Source organism: Falco naumanni, chromosome 8 (assembly GCF_017639655.2).
Source record: "Falco naumanni isolate bFalNau1 chromosome 8, bFalNau1.pat, whole genome shotgun sequence".
NCBI classification, from domain to species: domain Eukaryota; kingdom Metazoa; phylum Chordata; class Aves; order Falconiformes; family Falconidae; genus Falco; species Falco naumanni.
The window spans coordinates 59,710,406-59,732,763 of record NC_054061.1 but is presented as its reverse complement, the minus strand read 5'-3'; the positions used below and the strand labels follow the sequence as shown (position 1 = coordinate 59,732,763).

The 22,358-nt window shown below is 40.7% G+C and overlaps 1 protein-coding gene across 15 annotated transcripts in view; it reads right to left on the bottom strand.

Moving 5' to 3' along the window:
* PCNT (pericentrin) overlaps positions 1 to 17,384 on the bottom strand; it is a 91,708-nt gene extending 74,324 nt beyond the window's left edge. For 12 of the 15 annotated variants that reach the window (XM_040605149.1, XM_040605159.1, XM_040605160.1 and 9 more), the window contains exons 1-9: positions 17,210 to 17,384; positions 11,312 to 11,539; positions 9,285 to 9,335; positions 8,174 to 8,353; positions 6,584 to 6,727; positions 4,897 to 5,061; positions 1,131 to 3,593; positions 929 to 1,021; positions 527 to 703 (exon numbers count right to left, since the gene is read on the bottom strand). In XM_040605149.1, coding sequence (XP_040461083.1) covers positions 527 to 703; positions 929 to 1,021; positions 1,131 to 3,593; positions 4,897 to 5,061; positions 6,584 to 6,727; positions 8,174 to 8,353; positions 9,285 to 9,335; positions 11,312 to 11,539; positions 17,210 to 17,263 — 3,555 coding nt within the window. In that variant the 5' untranslated portion in view covers positions 17,264 to 17,384. The remainder of the gene's footprint in view (positions 1 to 526; positions 704 to 928; positions 1,022 to 1,130; positions 3,594 to 4,896; positions 5,062 to 6,583; positions 6,728 to 8,173; positions 8,354 to 9,284; positions 9,336 to 11,311; positions 11,540 to 17,209) is intronic. The other 3 variants (XM_040605162.1, XM_040605163.1, XM_040605164.1) reach the window with 1 other exon arrangement.
* Between the last annotated feature and the right edge of the window lie 4,974 nt (positions 17,385 to 22,358).

Sequence of the window (22,358 nt, the reverse complement as noted above, 5' to 3'; positions counted from 1 at the left end):
GATTCTTAAATAAACTATACAGTACACAAACCTCTTATAATTAGACCTAACACTAGACATATTCTGTCCATTTCCACTTTGCATTTAGCGGAAGCGTTCAAAAAACCAGTAAATATTTAGAGGAAAAAGTCAGGTATACATTCTTCAGTTTAGCAAGAAAGCATTCCTAATTACATTAGCGGGATAATTAAAAAGTGGTAGGGGTGGTTTAGTATTCTTTAGAAATTTACTTATTAAATTTACCAAGACATGAAAAATTACAAAGTGTTTTGGGTTTGGTTGGTTTTTTTAAACCCATCAACTTTAAGCACCCAGTTCTCTTCAGAATTAACATTAAAATATAATTACAGTGAGGAACCTAGAGAACTCCCGTAGAAAATATCTATTACCACCCACAAAGAGAACACTCCTAATTCTTCAATTGCAGCACTACATAAAAGCACACATAGTATGCACAAAAATCAAGAAGCCTTCTTTTTGCAACAGCCATCTAACCACTACAGCAATTAGCTTTACTTTATTTCACCTGTAATTGGAGCTGCACTTGCTCAATCTCTGCTTTGTGTGTGGCTGCCATTTGCTGGCGAATTTCATCCAACAGGTGCTGCTGTTCTTTATTTAGTTCAGCACGGAGCTTCTCCATTTCCTCTTCATGTTTAGTAATTAGTTCAGAGATTTCACGATCATGCTCTCGTTCATGTACCTGCAGAGAATGTTCAGATAAAGAGCTGTCTTCAAAATACTGTTAGTTAGCTCCCTAATAAATTGTTGAGCCTGAATTCCCCCCTCCCCCTGACCCCAAATCAAAGACCCCATGGAAAAAAACAATTAATAGATTTTTGCATCTCTAAAAAATGTATACTGCTTGAATGACAAACACCACAAAATTAGTTTGTATTTCTGAAATAAACTCAATCACAGCATTTACCTTTTTTATGAAAGCAAGCTGTTCCTTTCTTTCTTCTTCCAACTTCTGCTGGTTTTCCACTTTATCTTTTATTTCAGCATTTAGTTCTTCTATCTGAAAACAGGCACACAAACACATACAATGACTACCTTAAGCATTCTGAAATCCCAAGACTCCTGCCATTATGAGGGTTCCCTACCTCTTTGTTGTGTTTAAAACTCACTTTAGTTAATTCTGCAAGGTGTTGAGCCTCCATTTTATCAATTTCCTCTTTGTAACGTTTCACTATCTCGGACTGTGCCTCTTGCGCAGCTTGTGCAGACTGAAAGCACTCCTGCAAGCGAGCCTCAAGCTCCAAATGAGCCTTCTTCAAATGGGCAATTTCTTCAGTCAACTGGCTTTTTTTCTCACTGTACTCAGTACTTTTTGCTTTCATTTCAGCATTAAGTTTATTAATTTCTAAGTTGCTGAAGTTTAACCTTTCCTCATATCTCAGTCTTTCACACTCCTGTAATTCTTTGAGGTTTTTCACTTCAGCATTAAGTTCATGTATGTTTCTCTCAAGATCCTCAATGATGCTAGCATTCTCTGCTAGTGCTTTTTCTGCCTTTATTAGATCCTCCTCCACGCCAGATAATCTTTCTTCTAAGGCTGTTTTTTCTTTCAATAAAAGTGCTAAATTTTGTTCTTTATTATTGATTTCAGCTTTGAGCAACTCCTGTTCTTTTAGCAATGTCTCTTCAGATATGGTTTTCTGACCAAGCAGCTCTGCTATTGTCTGGTTTTTAGCCTTCTGAGCATCAAGCTGGCTTTGCATTTGATCCCTTTGACTTTGCAAAGCAGCTAACTGCCGCCCAAAAAGAGACTGAACTTCACTAGTTACAGAATCAGAAGCTGTCTTCTGCTCTTGAACGTCTTTCACTAATTGCTCCTGAGTTCGTAGCTGCACCATCAACGCTTCTCTTTCCTCCTGGAGATCTTTTACCATTTCTTGCCAGGCAGAAGATTTTGACATTTGTGTCAAAGGCTCTACAGCACAGGCAGGCTGGCCTCTATCCTCACCCTGCTGCTTTAGTAGAGATGTTATTTTGTTTTCAAGTTCTTTCTCTTTCTCTGTTTTTTGAAGGAGTTCTTTTTCACAACAGATCCGTGCTTCACGCTCCTCACCCAGTTCCACACGCATATGCGAGAGCTCAGCCATTACTTTTTCCCATTTTCCAACAGCTTCTTGTGTCTCCTGGTAAGATTTCTTCAAGGCTGACTCCTTCTCATGGAGCTGCTCAGTTAGCTTCACACATCTCTTTACTAAAGAAGTTGTCTCTTCATCCTTTATGTCACTGTGGTCACTTATTTTGTTTTGCGGCAGGGAGCTATCTGACAAAAATGAAACAAAGGCCTCTTCTCCCACCTCAGTCTCTTCAAAAGTCTCTTGAGCCAAACCACTAGGATGAGTTCCCTCATTGAGGCCAAAGGCTAGCAGAGGAGGTATAAAACCTCTGCTGGGTTCTAGAAGCACACTACTGTCTAACTCATACCTACTGCATCTACCTTCTTCAATGGCATACCCTTCAGAAGCGCTGGACACATACGACTCATCTGGTCTCTCCGTGGAGATGAGGTATTTAGCCAATATGCCTTCATCACCACTGAAAAGCCCTAGTTCTGACAAGTGTTCTCTTTCACTACTTTCGCTATTCTCCATGATCTTTGAATTCTTTATTTCTTCTAATTGATCCCTTAAGGGGTCTACTCCCAAGTCATGCTGGAACTCTAGTTCCTCATGAACTAGCTCATCTTCACCTTTCAACTGGTGCAATTTATTCCATGTCTCCTCAAGCTCTGCTCTGTGCAGCTGCGACACCTCTGGTAATACCTGGTTTTCCCTCAATGTCATTAGCTTCTCATTGGAGACAATCTCTTCATCATGCTTTTGCCTCACATCTATACTTTTTGCAGCATCATAAAGTCGCTTTTCATTTAATTCTTGGATGAAAGAATGCAGTTTCTGAATCTCTTCATTCAAGGACTGCTTTTCTTGTTTATATCGCTGGGCTTCCTTCACCTGCTCTTCTGCGTCAGAAAGTTGAAACTTAAGGCCATCAATTAAATCCTTGTATTTAGTCTCAATTTCAGATTTTTCTTTCTGGAACTCTTCCTGCTGGTTTTCAAGCTTCTTTCTCAGATTTTCATTATTCATTTCAGACTCACAAAGACTATTATTTAAATTAATTATTATGCCATTTAAAGTCTGAACGTGTTCTTCAGAATTCAGAGCCCAAAGTTCTTTTTTTAACTGTTCAAGTTCATTCTTATATTTTAAGAAACAATTTTCTTCATACACGTGCTTGGCTTCTGCAATCTCTCTTTTGTGGCATGTCTCCAGCTCAGCCCTCAAGTTCTCTAACTGCTGGCAAATATCCTTTTCATGACTGATTTTCAGTTCTTCAACACGTTGCTGTTCTTTCATTCTGGATAAAGCTATTTCATTTTTTAATTCTGTTATTTCTGAGTCCCGGAGAGAAAGGGTATGTTGTAGTATAGACAAGCTCAATCTTTCCGATGTCAGTAGATCCTGAAGGGTTTTAATATGTTGTTCTTTTTCTTCTACACTTTTGTATAGCTGTTGCATCGTATCTTTCATATCCTCTCTCATTTGGGCAAGCAGATTTTCCTTTTCTTTAATATTCTTAAAAATAAAACATCACATATGAAATATGCCATTGAAATATGACATGCTTTAATTTCCTTAAGCCTCATGCTTTTAATTTAACAGTAAATATTATTTTTAAAGATAAGTGCAGGGTGTATCCTTAGCCTAGGGAACAGGATTTTTAAGCATGTCCTTGAGAGTATGAAGTACTACTGAAAAATCCTTCAAACATAGAAACAAACATCAAAATTGCCTAAGCAATAACAAATGGTAGGCCACTGACTCCAGAAAGAAAATAGTGGCAGTCTCAAATTTCAGGTATTTAAAATAAAATAAAATGCTATCAGAGCTCCAGACACCTCCCCATCTCACATCTATTTGCACAGAGAAAACACCTCCCACAGGCATGAGCAGGCCAATAAAACAGCCATGTCAAATTTTGACTCGTGTGACTCACTTAAAAGTTTAAGGCTTCCACCTATAGCATTGCTGGTTACGTGCTTAAAGGAAATGAGACCTTTTAAGCTGTTCCTTTACTGTATTTTAGTAATCACAATCCCTATAAATCCACTTCTAAAGACTTTTTTCATGACCATGCCTCTACAGCAGGTCAGAGTTTATCACCAAATCTGAAATACATATTGGAAAAAAGAAAAGCATTGTTACGTGGTTTTAACTTTAACTGAGTTTCTTTATTCACAGTGCCTGTTTCTGGAATTATTACATCAAAGTATTTGCACACAAGCTTTTGACTTTGTTTTGTACCTGAAACTAACACGATTATAGATACAGTTAATATTGTCACCTAGATGTTTCAAGTTCACACACAAGTGTATTGTTATATGCTTATGCAGTGTACCCAGCAACCTTCACTCCACTGCAAGCCTCTGTCAGTTATGTTCTCACATGCCTCAGTTCAACAAACACCAGATGGACCTGCTTCTGATGGAAACTTCTTAATGTTATACAACAGCTTAATAACAGAGTTAAAGACCAACCCTTCTGCAACAGAAAACAATGGAGTATTTTCAATAAACAAGCAAGTTTTAAAGAGCCAGAACTGAATTCTTATTTCTTTAACTTCACAATTTCCTTAAATTGACAATCTTAAAATTGTGAACAGCTATTTTGCTTTATCTTAACATCATTACCTTCAGAACAGATTTTCAATTTCATACTATAGTGTAGTTGCAGTCCTGAAGCATCAATGTTACCTCATGGACAAATTAAATGTTCATTACAGGTTCTTCCTCTAAGAAGAACCTTGGCTTGAACAATCATAACAAAAGCCTACCTACCTACAACTCATAATTATAAAGGCACTTTAAACAGTTTTTACCTTTTCAGAAGATTCAAGCTGTACTTCCAGGTCACGTGCCTTCTGACGCAGCACCTCCAAATGTGCATTTTGCTCTCTGAGATGGTTCTGTAACACGGCCACCTGCTGCTGGGCTTGTAACACTTCATTTTTCCCAGGGCTTTTACTCCTCAGCATCTCATTAACCTGAACACATAACAGTGCTCACAGTCAGAAGTAAGTTTGTATCAGAATAACTCACACAAGTGTCACTGTATGCATAGAATATACTGTATTAATTTATTACAGATTTACCCTATGTCTTTCATTCTCAGTAAGAATCTCCCTAAAAAGTCAGACAATACTTACCATGTTTTAGATTCTTACCGTAAAGATATCAATATTAGGTAATTCATCTCTACAAAACCTCCAAAATGAAGCAAGGCTTCCAATGGACTAGATATACTGGTAAGAAGACAATGAACAAACCCAGTCTTCTCTGCAAAATATTTACAGTTTGGTACTAAAGGATTTTTCTCTCTACCTCCCTCCAAATGAAAACATTTACCCCTATAGGGGTAAAGTAAAATGTGTTCTATTCATTTTTTAAACCTTTTCCTAAAGGCTTTGCTAAAACAAAGAAGATATTTAAGACACTATCATTACTTTCACAAGTTACTGGAGTTGACACGCTTCCACAAACAACTTGTATCATATTACTAGACTCATTCAGAATGAGCCCAAAGTGCTATTTAGAGGCTTTACCGTTGTCTTTCGATGGCTTATCTGTAGAGTAATTTTGGAATAGCAATAAGAGTTGTACATAGAAAGCAGTATTTTTTGTTCTTTCCCAAAATTTCATTTAGCAGAGGATTTATTTCCCACATCATAAGCAACTCCTTCAAGATAATCCCTGGCCTTTATCCCAGCTTTTATTTTTAATTTTTTAAAGCCCCCTCCTATCCAGACATTTAAGACATGTAATCCCTCCTCGTGCAATTCTTACCTTGGAAACCTGAAACGGTAAGTAAACATAAGTATTACCTCTTTGGTATATACTACAAGCCTCCCGAGACAACAAATATATAGGTGTTCAGGGAGAATAGCCACTAGAACACTGAGCATCACCGAAAAAGAATAAAGTATTTTTTTTAACAAAAAATTTACGGTAGATGAAAGACTGAAATATATCTCATTAGCCAGCGATCAGATTCATGATCAACCTACTGCACTGAAGCAGGTTCCTATGTGTCATAAGGGCTGAATCAACTGTCTTCATGTTATTTTAAATTCCTTCTTTGAGCCAAGTCACATTACTTCAGCATAGCAAGTTTCTGTATGACAGCTGAGCTGTTACAGTTGCCCAAGCACATACTCAGACATTTTTTGGCAAAGACAAGGAAAACTGTCATTACAGCAATTGCTGTGCACAGATCCCAAAAAACCAGCAATATTGGACAAAATTCCCTAGCAAGGGCTAAACTGATGGACAAAGAAGTGTAATGAGATCCCAAATACTACACGAGCAAGTGGAAAATGAAAGGGTATTTCCGGAACTTCTCCCTAGCAACTGCAGAACACTCTGCCTTGCCCTGAAACAATTTTAACTGCTACATTGCAAACCAGGCTAGGGAGAGCTATGTGATAAGGTCAGTACATTTTTATGTTCCTATTCCAAATCTGTTCTTACTGTCTTTGTAAGGAAACAAAAATTAGAGGAGAGGCACACCTGATGTAACTGAAGTTGTAAATCATGGATCTGACCAGCTACACGTGAAGCCTCTTCCTCTAGGACATCCCGATCTTTCTTCGCCTGTTGAAGGCAGCTTGTTAGTTTCCTGATGACTTCATTCTGTTCTTGAACAGTCGTTTCCTACATGGATCACAAGAAGTGCGCTTTCAAAATCAAAATATGCTTAACATATTAGGAACCCTGTAAGTTTTCTTCAAGCAAAGCTGTTAAAGCTTGAGTGTAGCTAGAAACTATAAGAAACATGCACCAAAAGACCAGAAGTATTTGCGTTCAAACACGATGGCAGGCATGATGAAAAAGGAATCTTACACTGATCTCGGAGATGACAAACCCAAGCAAAAGTGACTTTTAAAACAAATGATAGGATACTAGTAATGAAATAAATATTTTTACTTATAAATTTTGTAGCTCTTATTGATGTAAAAGCGATCAAGTTTTCTACAGCATATAATGAATATTTAGTACTCCCTAAATTGTTTCCTATCTGTCAGCTCTTCTTTTCAGCCATGTGAGAGAAAGCTAATGTGATGGGACACATCAATCCTATTTTATGTTAATCACACTGATCTTTTCAATTTATTTCTCACCAACAGGAAATGTCTTTGTTTCTGCAGTCCTAGACAAAGAAGAACAACATGCAAAGAGGGAACTAACTATTCTTTAGAAGCACCTGATAATTTACCTTTACATAGAAATGCTAGAGAAAGGGAATTCAAAATATCTCTTTTTAATATTTTGAGAGAGGGAAAGGTACATGCCAATTTAATAATGTTTAACCTATCCTACTTAATCATTTTCCCATACAAAACAAAGTAAACAAACAACCACCACTCCAAAACCAAAAAGCGTAAGTATTTACAAATATTCAAAAAGTGTGAATAATCTCAGGGGGCAGGGAAAGTCATCGAGGGGAGGGTAAGTCATCAGGGAGTTGGCGGGTGGTGCCTGCCATCCCATGTGAACATTTGAAAAGGAGCCTAGCTGCGTCCATGAAATGGTTTTCACACATATCCACAGGAACACTGACATTCCAAGAAGTACTTCCTTTACAATAACATGAAAAATACTTCAGGGCCGGGGCGGGGTGAGGGGGGAGTTGCAGCATTTTTTCAGCATGACCTTTATATATATAGGTATCAGTATTATAAAAATATAAGTCCCATGGTTGTACATTGAGCTCCTACCTCAATGTATGATTAACTATACTTACCTTAGTGGTTCTTGCAGGTTCTCTCTATAAAGGCCCACTCTCAATATAGTAAGAAAATTTATCAATAAAAGTAGCAGCAAGCATTCAACCATTTCTCAGCAGAAGACTGCATTTCATAAAATCTCTCTAAATATAGAAGCATTTCAAATTTAATTTTACTCTCACTCGATTCAAGCAATATGAAGTCCTAAACACTGGTGAATGGAAACCCTTAGTACCACTTTTTGCAGCACATGTTAGAAAGGTGAAGTAATTTTCAAGAAAAAACAACAGTTATTTTGAGTTTTGCCTCCTAAATATTTTTAGAATTAAAATAAAGCAGCTTTATCCCCATTACACAATTCTATGAAACATACCTGGAGTTGCATAGAGTCACTGTGCTGGCTAAGTTGCGCCTGTAGCTCATCCATCTCTGCAGTGAGCCTTTCAACTGCTTCCTGTTTCTTCAGAAGTTGGTTCTCTAATTCAGCTATTCTTGCCTGATACATCTTAGCATCAAGCTCACTGTATTCTGCAGCAGAATTTATTGTAACTTTCTTCATAAAAGAAACAAAAATGTATTTATTCACCAAAACATTTCTGGTTTGCAATTAACTCTGAAAATAAACTCAGTTTCAAGCTTAAATTCAGGGCAGATTCTAGTTTATAAGTAATTCAACAGTGGGACTTAGAGTTTAATAGAAGCATTATACATAAAGTCCTTAATTTTAAAATATTTCCAATAAAAAAAAATCATAAATAATATATCTTTGTATGATACTTTAAGGCACAAAAGTAAATTAGGGAGAAAAGGCTGTGATTCTACAGCACCAAATTGTGGTAAAGTGCTATTTTGACATGTGCTGGAATTCAAAATACATTCCAACTTACAAGTTGGGGGAATACTACCAAAATTAAACAAAGTTTTTACATCCATCTGTGCTGATTGGAGAACAGTCCATCCACAGGAAAAACAATAATGTAAAGTTCTTGACTTAAAATTAAATTCAAGTGTAAGCAGCTATTGCAAATAAGTTTTCAACATACTCTGAGTTTCTACAGCCTTTAACAGCAAAAGAAAAAGACAAGTACAAAGACAGAAGCTGCTTCAATCAATCCTGTGGTTTCTTAGGAGCAATATTGTTACAGTTCTTACAGAGGAGACAGTATCTTGTATTTTATTTTAAATCTTTTTGGTTTTCAATGTATGAAACAAAGAACAACCCTATTTTTCTACTAAAAACATCATTAAATGTCTCTGGACAAGTTCCATGATTTCACTAAAACTTAGCAGCCAATTTCACAGTCAGTATGTGAACATACAAATAAGTATCTGGTTTAGACTGTAAAATAGTGAAATCACATCAGTTTTACTACATTTGATAACAATGCTCAAAACCTAATCATTTCAGTAACCAATTACCACACTCTTCTTTCACATTATATATATCAGCATCTTTTAATAAAGATACATTCTTTCACACTTACTTCAGCTGCATGATCATTCAGTACATCCCAGTTGGACAAGTCGGCACTCCCCTGGTAATAATCAAATAAAACAAACACTAAATCAAAGCATTTTAAAGGTGCATAAGGAAAAGCAGAATTATTTTGGAAACACTCTAAGCAGATGAGCCAGAAAGGTCCAAGTTGTGAGACAACATGCCAGTGCGAGAGTGAAACAGAGTTTAATGCTAACCTCAGTCGGTCATCCATGGTCAAATGAATGAAATAAATGCAAAAAAAAAAATAATTAAAATTATTATGAATGTCTACTTAAAACTTTAGGGCTAAGCTTCACCACTGAGATTCAATGTTTTATCTTCTGATTTAGTGGCCTGCAAATATAGTTGAGCATTCTTTAATCTGCTAGTCAATATTAGTAAATATTAGTAAACTAACTGACAGGAGATTATTTAACAACCATGCTAAAATTGTTCAGGTAATTGCAAAAGCAGTACTATTTTCTGATGCATATACTTAATGTAGCTTGATATCTTGGAAGACATTTACATCTCACTAAATTCACAAGACAAAGACGACTGTAGCACCATTTAGAAAAGGGAGCCCATAGCCCTCCCTGCATTTTTGAATCTGCACAAAGTAGTTTCCAACAATTACTGTCTCCCTAGAGGCGCCCTCTTCACATAACCTAGAAAGCAATTCCATTTGCTTATAAACCCAGCTATTTTGGCAAAAGCTGTTTGGAAGCAATAAGTGATTTTTGCTTCTTTTTTAAATTAAGTTGATGTGAATGTAGTAAGGACTGCCCTGGTTGAGTGACAAAATACTGTATGCTTTTTTCTTTGTGCAGACAGCATGGCAAGTAGCTTCATAAAATCTTCTGCAACACTAATGTTACGTTCAGGATATCCTGAAAACACTAGGGATACCCTTACAACAGAAAGGAGGATAAACATATAAACAGTGTCCTCTGTTATGGGCAGGCTTGCAAATACACTAGTTTGATGCTATTGTTGTATGTTGTCAAAACACACCAACAGCTGGAGAGATGCTTTTTATGCAGAAGGCACCACCTCCCCAAAACTCACAAATCTCTGCATAGACAGCACGCTGAAATGCACTGAGAAATACTTTTTAAACAAACTCAGACCAAGACAGATACAGTTTGTTGTAGCCAGAGAATTGCCTTGTAGCTTCTGAAAGCTGTAAAAGCATTAGCCAACCACTTCTGAAGTAAGCTGGATCCCTATTAAAAAAAATTGCTCAAAACTACATTTTGCACATTTTTATTACAAGACAGAAGGAAAGAAAGCGTTACGTGACTGAATCCATAAAAATCTTGCTTGTGAGCTGACGCAAGAAAGCAACAGCTTTATTCAGGTAGACCAGTACATCTATCAGCTTATGTCTAGTAACCTCAAGCTGCATGAAAAGCTATGTTTCTGTATTTATTGACATAACTACCTTTAGAGGGTCACCAGTACAAACACACTGAAATACATCAGGCACAAGCAGAGTTACATGTTAAATAAATATGTCAGACAATGTAACATCTACGCTGGCTTTACAATGGCTACTAAGAGCATGCTGGAACAAGTCATAATTTTTCAGAAAAAAAGTATATTTGAGCCAGCAAAGTGATACAGAACCAAACTAATGCTGTGCATTATAAGGTCCCAGCAGTTTTGCTCATCTGCTACGCCTCTCAGTCTGGATTTGCCAGAGTCACAGCCACATAACCTTAAGTCCGCCCAAAGAGAAGTTCATGGCAGTAAAAGGTGAAAGACCTCAATTCAGCAGGCTAACAGAAGACAGCTCCTTGACAATACCAGCTCTCCAGTCCATATAATGTTTTGGGGTTTTTTAGCAACCAGTATCCCTTTGTAAGAGAGTTAATTATTACAAGCGAAAAGACATCAGTTTACTTACTTCTCAAGGGCAGCTAGCTGACAGTGTCAGAGCACCAATACCCAACTAAGCAAAACAGTCATCTGGAACACCTGTTATCTGCAGATGGAGCAAAGTGAAACACAAGAAATACTCAGATTTACCTCTGTCTCTGTTGTTGCCTCTAGCAGGTTGGTGTCTTCAGCCTCACTCTCTAGCAGGTTGGTGTCTTCAGCCTTACCCCCTATACCCTTACCAACATCTTGGGCTGCTAGTGCGTACTCTTCCTTCGGAACGTCATGCGCGTGGACAGACGAGCCCTTCCTCTTCGCCGTCTTTTTCTGCGACTGCGTGATGTCACTTTTTGTTTTTCGTTGTCTGAAGTAAGCAAACTGTACAGAAAAGATTGGAAGAGGTAGAGGGAGAGGTAAGTGAGAAAAAGGTAGCAGGACCACAAGATTAACCCACCCATGGGTGACGAAGATCCTGTCTTGATAAAATATATACATCTGCAGAAAAACTGCTTTATCTTCCCTACTTTCTACACATTCAGAACATACTGGATAACTGTGCAATTAAGCAAGAAATCTCACACCAGTACTAAAGGCTCATTTCAATAAGAGAATCAAATTTTACTCAATGCAACTTTGTGTGTCAATGACAATCCAGAATTACAGCAAGACAGATTAATAAAGGAATGAGTTGTTAATATACTAGAATCATTAGGAAAAAAATAATAATTGAGCAGTCTTTCCGCAAGACCAGCAAAACCAACAACCCCCTACAAATTTATCTAAACAGATCGTTGCCAGCGTAAGCTTTAAGATTAAAATTAACGGAAGTGAATCCTCACGCTCCTTCCCTGCCACCCCCTTAAGAGAATACAGCAAAACTTCCTAGCCAGAAAGCAGTCTACAGTACATAAATAGAAATCAATTAAGCCAGGTCATTTTAATTTCTTCTGTTGAAGAATCAGATGCTCTACTTTATCAGACTATCACAGCTCTATGAAGCACCAGGGACTTGTAAAGAATGTCACTGATAGAATTTGTTACCCAACTTTCCTTAGCACCTTAAACAGCTTAAAAAGGATTATCGTCTTTTCAACTCTAGTTAGTTGGAAGTGCTGCCTAAACACAATACATCTCCCTCACAGCACAAATCCAGACATCCTTCTCATAAGGAAAAAGCCTTCTCCAAGGTTACAACCATAGGTTATCAAGTGCACTGCTAATACATCCTTGCGACAAGATAAAATAATCGAATGATGACAGGATGTAAACATAATTGCTAAGTTCTACCTGCAATACATATGAAAATCCACTACTTGACAGTTTGGTTTTCCTGTAAAACAGCCACCTTGCAGAAAAATCTTGTCTGTTTCTTTTCATTCAACTTGTGAAACTGATTTAGTTCAGTCCTTTCCCCTCACATCGATGCCATTATAGCAACTCCCACTTGACAGCTTAGCTACTCAACAGATGCACAGTTACACATCTGCTACACTAAGCAGGGTGTTTAAAAGGTGTATTTGCAGAAAGACATCAGTTTCTTGCCAGACGTTAAGATGTTTGTGTACAAATAGCTTATTTTTAAGATTAGCTTCTGTAGTTTCCATAGTTATTAATACTGAATGCAGATTAAACAGAGATTGCCAGGTGCCTTGTTGCCTTCCATAAGAAGCAAAATGAACAGACCAGTAAATAAAGCTGTAGTGAGACACAAACACTATTCTTTGAAATCAGGTGTTAACTCTAGCACTTACTGATGGCAATATATGTCAAAAATAGCTATTGCACTAATTAACCTAATAACATGGGGGAAAGGAACAGGAGGAAACCTGCAGAAAAATTGAAAGTAGAGGAAGCTGCTAAAGCAGGAAAAAAAGGGAAAACAGGAGTAAAACAATCAGAAAAGTAAAAAAGTTAAGGCAGAGTGGCCATCAGAGAGCAGTTAATGATTTCACAAAGGGAGACCAAGTATTTGACATTAAAATACCAAGACTTACCATGACTGGACATCTAAATGAGTATAAATTTTTAAATGTACAGCTCAAAGAAAAAACAACTTTTTTTGTCCCACTCGTATGCATGAAACATATGAAACCATAGTACACATTATGCAAAAACATCCAACTACTCCAAAATTTTATGGAACTACTGGACTTGCTGGTCCATGAACGTGTCTGGAGTCAAACACATTCCAGATTTATGGAATCACTGGATGGGGAAAAGTTCTGTTTATGGCAGTATCAGGTTTCCAAAGCCTTTAACCAGCTACAAAAATTTCAGTGCCATTATAACAGTATCATCAAATTCACAGACAGTTATCCACCATGAAACAGTGTGTGAATATGAAGGAAGAATATAACACTGACTCTCCCCATTCCCAGTGAGATCCCGTCGTGCCCCTTTTGAAGGATCAGATTCTCAGCGTGCTCTCTAGCAGCATGTGCAAACAGGAAAGCTTCACCATTAGCCAAGATTTAGGATGCCACAGGAACACCAATAGCACTGATCAACACAGCATCCAAAGCAGCATTCCGTAACAGGAGAACACCCGGCCTTTCTGCAAGTACCCATATACTGCAACTTCATTTCACCAGGACCAGCCAGCTAACAGTAGCAACTGCCAGGCACCTCTGAATTAGTATGGCCAGCACCACAGAAACATCCCACTACTAGAAGAACAAGCCTGCCAGGTTTTGTGTCGTGTGGTCCGCATGCCATCCCTGTCCCCAATTAAGTGCTGCGCTGACATCCTTCCACTGCATCACTGCAAGCTGCCCGGCACCAGCAGCATGGGTCAGAAGACAGGAAAACTACAGCACATGCAGCACTGTTCAGCTCTCCCGAGCCCACCTCACACATAATTTACTCCTTGACTTACTGCTTTACATGCTTCAGAAATTAGTACCAAAAGATTACACACAGAAAACGGAACAGAGCGGAAAACTACATTAGCGACAAATAGAAACAGGTTGTTCAAATAAACCTTAGTCCACCTCTTAGATACGGTAAACATAAGCAACAGCTGCTCTTAGACAAAACCCAGAAATATTTTCTAGAGCTTCCTCAAACTGATGAAGCAGGAAAACTTCCTGGAAAACACACATTTCTTTTCAAGCTTCTACAGTGCAAAATGCAGGAACAGCAAAAACTTTCTCACACATGAGGTATGGCACATACAGGTCTGCAACTAGAGGCACTGCTTACCAACACGCATACTGGCTAACAGAAGGTGGAAAGAAGCATGAAGAAAACAGCAGCACTGAAGACTTGAGGTTTGTTGTTTCTCAATTACTACCTTGACTATCAGTATTGCACTTATTAAAACTGAAATCTCAAGTACCTGATACAGTCAGTATTTAGCTGCCAAATCATGGTAATTTCCAATTAATACAACAGTTGAAATTATTACTATTTGGTGATAACTTAAGGGCATTTCAATAATGGAGGGTTTATTCCTGTATGAAAAAGAATATGCAAGTAGTGGTTTAAAGAGGAAAACATTCATATTTTATTCCTTTCCCAAATGATTATTTAGCAAACTAAAATCTAAGGATGCCAAAGACAAAAATAATTATTTGGGGGGTGGGGGTGAGGGTGATGAGGCAAAAAAACCAGAGCAGTTCACACTTCCAGATTCAAGCAGTACTAGACTGCAGGTTGCTACAGCAGAAGACCGCAACACACAGCTAGTCTTGCACTCCTGTCCCCTGCCATCATGAGCACCCTCGCAGTGATGCGGTGAGATGATTCAGGAAGCTGATCTGGACAAACACTGAACACTTTGGAGGCAGGATCACCTTAAGCTTCTGGAGGTCTGTACTCCAGGAAGGAAACACCGTACCTGCTAATGGTCATTTATCCCTTTCAAAATTATATTCATATTCATGAGGAGGGCAGCACAAAGAAAACAAGAAAAAATAAAAGGAAAATAACAGAAAAACATTTCCCTACTAATTAGCCCAATATACATTTGTTCCATAAGTTAGCTGTACAAATTCAGGTGTATATATATAAGATACAAAAACAGGGCAAGCATGGTAGAAATCAGGTATGAACATACTAAGGAACATACAGCTCAAGTGTTTGCCTTCCCAACCCTAACATACTATCTTTGTGTCTAGTAAGCTGCAGTAGATATTGCTGCCATCATTTGTTCAGGTGTTTTTTGAAAGTTGGTGTCCACAATCTCCTAGCTACGTAACAGATCTCTGTGACATTTTAATAAGCAGAGGAAGCACTACATCTGTCTCTGCCTTTCTAAACTCTTTCCTCTCTGTACCAGGTATGTGCTACTATGCAAAATTGACAGGGCTGCTAACAATTTTTTTAAATGGTGAAATGAGAGATATTTAGCACATATTTAAAATAAATAAATAAATAAATGCAACATTGGCTCCACACACATAACTTGAAACATAATGCAAGTCCCTACTTTTTTTTTTTTTAATGGCAAACAACAGCTGTACAACAGGTGGGAACTAATAACTTATCCAAGACAAGTCTATCACATTTTTCTAACCATAAACAGATCCCGCACTTAGAGATGGGTTACAAAAGAAATGCTAACATAAGCCTTGCCATGAAGAACTTCAGCCTGAAGAACTCCTATTCTCAAAGTTTCCTCTCTCGATATTAATTCAAAAACTAATCATACAAGCGATCTCCAATAGGGGATAACGTCCACACAACACATAACAAGGCTGTGAGAGCAAGTGGAAGAGAAGCTGCTGAGTGGGGAGTATGGCAACCACAACAGCATCTGGGTGGGACAAGCTGTACTGCGCACCATCAAGCTGCTTCAGCACAGCTCCAGCCCTGCTCCCCTCCGGGCAACAGTCTCTTTAATTGCCTTCTGCACAGCACTGGGAGGGAGCTGAAACAGAAACACAGAAGACTGATGAAAAGATCTGAGGCAGACAGCGTAGCTCCAAGCCACCTCTGACCCCTCCAGCTACATTTCCAGACAGGTCCCCTGCAGAAAGGGCCATGCCCCTATGCCTGTGGGAGAATCATGAGGACTGATACCAGGCATGAAGAAGCTATAGCACATCATGGAAAGATCCAATCTGTCTAACCCTCCTGACAGCCTGTGCATCCTCACCTATCCCCTTCTAACTACATTCCCCCATTTCAATCCTGCAAGGATAGTGAGAACAGGGAAAATCTGTAGCTGAAGACTGGCATGTCTCATTCAGCAGTAGATTCCCAGAATGGAAATATGACAGTAACAGCTCAAAAAACAACAGAAGTGCAGAATTAAAAGAAAAGTTATCAGGCATTTCCAACCAGCTTCTTGATCATCATTACCAAAACAAAGCAGTTTATCTAAGAGGGTTAATACATACCAAGTGTTAACCACATAGTTACAGACAATAATTACAAAATGAATGTTACTTTTATGTATCAGTGGCATCATATGAGCTGTCTGCATAGTCCTACCAAACCACACCTAACTGAAGACATGTAACTGCTTAAAGCGTCCAAAGTGTTTGCCAACAGCATGACTGCAAACCAACCAACCCAACCCGCTTCCCCAATGACCCACCTGCAGATGGAAGGGCAAACGGACTAGTCATTTCAGTAATAAAACGTGCAACACCTATTCTTGCAGATTCTCACCTGGATATATAGCATGTCCACAAATAACTGAGTGGAATCCCTGGCAAAGTTGGGAAGAAAATCAAAACAAAACAAACCCTGACCCTGAGGGAAGATATACACACTACTTTTAAACTGCTCCTTGCTCACTGAAGATAACGTTTATACACCTCTGTAGTAACTCGGGAAATCTTCCAGGCAACCTGCACCCAGGGAGCACCGCCGGGCGCATTTATTTCTGGCAGAGCCACGCTGCCCAGGCAAACCCCTCTCACCCCGACACAGCCCCGCCACGCACCGAGGGGCACCCCGCCGCGGGGGAGAGGCTCGGGGCGGGCTGAGGCGATGCCGCGGGTGGCTCCGGGAGCCACCCCCGCCGCCAGGCCCGGGGCACTGGCGGGCCAGGCCGCGGCGGGCGCGGCCCCCCGCCAGCCGGGACCCCTTCCCCCTCACCTTGGCCCTGCCGGCCTCCAGTTTCCGCCTCCGCGAATCCTCCTGCGCCTCCATGCGGCAGGCAAAGCCGGAGGCCCCGAGGCAGCGGCCGGGCGCGGCCCGCGCCCCTCACCGCTCCAAATGTCACACCTGAGGGGGCCACCAACTTTCGGTCATGGCCGCCTCAGCGCCTTCTCCCCGCCCGCTTCGGCTCCACCGCCAACCGCGAGGCGGCGGCGGCCGGCGCTGGCCAGTAGGAGAGCGGGGGCTGGCCCAACTTCCCCGGCAAGGGAGGAAGATCTCCGGCAATTGGTGCCAATCGCTGTCCCCGGGAGATTCGCCAGCCAATGGCGAGAGAGATCGTTACCTTAGCCCCGCCCACTCACGCTAACTGACTCCTGGGATAGACAGCGCAAGCCGCCGCGCGCTCTCTGCCCTTGCTCCCGCTGCCGCCACTGCCTGCCCCCTCCACAGCAGCCACCAATGGGAGAGGCAGCCGTGCCAGCCCGGGCCGCGCTGGTTGGCCAGTTTCAAACAGGCCGCCAGCCACGGCCCCGCCCAGCGTCGGGAGGCAGCCAATGGGGAGAGGGGGGCGGCCGCCGCGGGAAAGCCGAGCGGGTCGTAGCCGAGCCGAGAGGAGAGGCGGGCCGGGCTCCCCCGCTCCCTCTGCCCGCCCCGGGGCTGGTGCTCGGGTCGAGGTCGGCCCTGTGGAAGCTGTGTGCTTCCGCCTGCCGCTCCGGCTCGGCCGTGAGCGGTCCCTCGCCCCGTTGGAGACAGATGAAGGTGTTGGCGCAGGGGGGTTGTGCCATCCAGCCTGATCATGAACTTCTGTGTAGAGTTACCCTTCCCAGCACGCACAGGGAGAAATCGGGGGCTTTCTCCTTCATGGTGTGAATAATTCACCTCACAGTCATCTACAAAACTGGTGGCTCCTTTGTCCCTTGAAGTGATTAGATCATACTGAGCTCGCTTTAATCAAATCTGCTCCTCAGCTCGGTACAGAGGTAACCTCTTGTAGAACACTGGCTTTTTCTTCCGGGTAAACGTGGAAACATGAGTGTCCTTGTGATCTGACAGCTCTTTTTCCACCCCTGGACCCTTCTGTGCGTTTGGTCTTTAAGCTGGGCTCTTCTCTATATAGGCTTTTGCCTCAAATTCGGACATTGTATTGTCCAGGTCGTGAGCTGGACCTAGCTGCTCCTGTGGGCTGTGTCTGCGCTGACTGGACTTCCTATGCCAATGTCAACCACCATCCAAAACGTATGTGGGAAGAAACACCAACACGTTCATGTAACAAACCGTTTTGTACCAATCTCCTGGTCTCCCGTGTTATCTCTATGTAAATATTTCAGCATAGACAACAAAAAGACTGGAGCAGTGCGAGTGCTCAGTGCTCCAAAGAGAAAGCTGAGGACGCTAAGAGCCGAGCAGGGCTGGCAAGGCTTCCTCTACACTTTAGAAAAGCTGTCTGTGTCCAGAGCCAAGGTAAAGGTTAAGTTTTAAACAACCTGCAGAGCTTGCTGGGGGACTGTATGTGTTGGCTTTTCTTCACCACCAATTCTGCTCTTCTAAGGAAGAGTTGAAGTTTCAGTAAGCAAACCGTGCAGGGACGCTAGATCTGACAGCGAGGACAGGCTCCCAAGGCTAATTCTGGTCACCTCCTGCTTTGTCAGCCCTCGAGGGTTTTTTATTTGGTTTTGTGGGACTGCCGACATCCTCTCACCCCATAACCAGGATTCTGAGTACCCCTAGTCAATGCTGAGGGCTAAAGGCTGAATTATGAGATTTTTTAGTGCAAAAGCTCGTGTAATTGGCACCATCCGAGAAGCAAAAGGAAACTGGTAAGCTCAGAACAAAGTTTCTTAAAACAAAGAAGATAATACATCATGGCATTTATAATGACAATTTTTTAAAACAGATATGTCACTTAAATTTGGTTTAAAATAAATTACTGCTTTGACTTCTTGCTCTAGCTGAAAATGTAAAATTAATAAGTCATGGGGGTTTGGGTTTAATGGATTTTGTTTTATTGGTAATTCTCTCTCTCTCTTTTTTTTTTTTAATAATCACCTCATGCATTTTATTTGCTACTATCCCTGTCTGTTAAAACACCAGGATTTCTGGTGCTGATCTAATTAAATTTACTCATTTGGAAATATTGCAAAGGGACCTGTCTCCGGCAACACGGCAGCTAGCTGGCAGCACCAGCAACACTGTTTGCGTGCTACCCACATCGTTCTGCTGGCAGCTGGACTCAGGTTCTGCACAGTCAGTGCAGCTTTGTGGGGAGGGAGCTGAAGCCAACCAGACAGGGTGGTGGGGCCACCACTCCTGGTTTTGCTGGGGTCAATCCTACCTGACGTAAAAGCTGTAGCTGCCATTTGTACCTTGACTTAAATTAGCAGCAGCACCAAGGCTGGAATCAAAACCTTACTGAGAACTCTGGGTGCTGCTGCAACATATCTGCAAATAAATGAGCAGTGTTTGCAGAGGCTAGGGGTTTGCAATTGTCATATAGGAAGACAATAATCTTAAGTACAGTATATGATTAGTATAGTGTACTTACTCTTAAGTAAAAAGTCTTAATTATAATTTGGTCCAAACCATTTTCAGAAATAACAGTAAAAAACAACATTGCATGTTGTTATATGACAGTGGTGTGAAATAACTCTTAATTATAAAATATATTTTATTCATGTGTTTAGCTTCAAATGCAGACAGGATATTTTTATGATACCTGTAACCACCAAGCAACCTAACAAGAGCTCTCAACTGTTAATTTGCCACGTTACAATTGGCAGAAGCAGACAGTTGATTGAAAGGAAATTATACGTACTTCTCCACTGATGATTTGTGTGTGAGTTTCTTTTTTTATTCTTTTAATTGTCTTTTTAAAAAATTAAAATATTCTTCTAAGACTGAAACAATAAGAGACCCTTCCCTGAGGAATCAGAGCATGGAAGTTTATCATCTCTGGATATTTCCAGGTGTGTCAGTTTGTTTGGTTCTTTTTATCTCATGTTTTAGAAATCATACTAATTAAAATTAAAGGCACAAAGTATCAAAAGTATCAAAATCCATCAAAAAAAGACAACCTAGAAATGTAGACCTCACCAGGTTATCTAACACATTCTTGTATCTGAGGAGTGGTCTAATAGTCCTACAACATTCACCGTGTTTGTTTTTCTATATTGTTTTAAACAACATCCGTGAAGTAAAAATAGTTGTTATCAGGCTTTCCTCTCCCTCACTAAGCCAAATGCTTCTTGCCTAGCCTTTCCAGTCAGAAAAAAACCACCCTGTTCTTGATTATATCCTTTCATTTACTTAAATATTGCTAGCCTTTCCCCTTCTCACCATTACTGCTAATGGTGAGAAAAGTCAGTTCTTCCAAGTCTTCCTCAGAACTTAAATTTTGTAAATACACCGTTATTATCTTTTTTTTTCCTGGACTTCCTTCCTCTCTTAAACCACCGTGTCTAAAATTAAACTCTGACTTCAGCTGCTAAATAGAGCAGAATAATTGGCTCCTGTGAGGTGCACATAACGCTTCTGTTAATCCTTTGCAGAATTAAATTTGTCTGGTTTTGCTCTTTCGCATCACCATGTTCATGCATGATCCCTAGTGTGTGCTTCAATGTAACGTACATTACTTTCAGCAAGATCCACTTGTGTCCAGCTGGCAGCTTTCTGGCAAGTCATTAATGAGCAGGTTGTAAGGTGTCCCTAGAGTAGGGATGCCCCTGTGACCAGGCCATCTGTAAGTGTGGGGAAGGAAGGATCCCTTAGCAGATTTGCTGGAAAGAGTTTTTATACCTAGAATTGGACTTTCTCTAGGATACCTGTTACATCAAGCAGAATTTTCTCTCTCTTCCTTTCCTCTACAGTCAACTCAGTTGCTTAATACCGGCACTGTATTTTTAACGGAATACTTCTTACGGGGTTCTTTTTGTCAACCTTTCTTGTAAATTTTGATTCCTATTGCAATGAAGGCTCTAGTAATTTAACTTCTAGGGGGCACTGTGTTAAACCAGTGTAATACTCATCAGCAGTCGGAAAGTCTACCGCAGCACCGCTGTCGCTTGCTGTCTGGAGAAGCCAACACAGCTTGCTTTGCTACATCACTGCCCCAGTGCTGCCCGCAACCCCGGTCACCCCGTTGCAAAAGGGTTTATGAAACTAGAAAGGTACAGAGAGGAGCAACTCGGATAATAAACACGAAGGCTGTACAAACACGTACAGCCACGGTGTGATCAAAGGTGCAGCTGATGCGGCACCTTCTGGGAGCAACCGATGGCAGAGGCCTGGAGGTGGGGGTGAGAGCAGTCAGTGTGGGCTCTTGCGTTACACCCTCCCAGCTGAGTTGTGAGACCAGTGGCTAAGGAAAATCTGCTATTTGAGGACAAATTGAATGGATTTCTGAATGAGAATATGTTACCTAAATGGTTCTGCATGGATAGCAGTCATATAAATTTCACGTAACAAGTGAGAAGATTTCCAATGAACTTTTCAGGACTCTAGATTTAAAACAGCCTAAATGTAGTCCTTTTTTTTGTGTAACACTGAAATAAACAATACTTATGCGGTTTACTTGCATAACTAGGCTTATGCTTAAGTTTAAGACAACTAGGAAACTCCTTGCCAAAGGATGAAGGGATCAAATATGTTAGAACAGGAGGAGAAAAATCTATTGGGGTTTTAAAGTACAAAAATGTACACAGAGTTGTTGTTCAGGAAAACTGCTGGCAGGTGAGAGGGTTTTCTGTCCTGCCGTGTAGCCTTTACAGACGAGCCCTGCCAAGGAAAGCTGAACCCCAGCTCTAAAACAGCACAGCTATTTTTGGGATCCCCACGTCCCAGCTTCTATAACCTCTCCGGTGACTACCAGCCTGTTTATTTTTAAGGACAGATTGCGCACACATGCCGTGTGGGACACAGCTGGAGGAGGTGGTCTCTGTTACTCCCACACAGCTCCCTACAAGCATCTGTCAGCTGTTCCAGCTTTGGTTTTGGTATGGCCGCCTAGTAAGCAAGAGGTTGCAACTTTGCTCTCCTAGGAGCAGAACCAGGCTTAAAATACGAATGAATACCTGTTACTCGGCTTCTTTCTCATGCCTTCGTGTTGATTTTACAGGTGTCATTGATAAATGTTGCCCTGTTTTTTATGCTG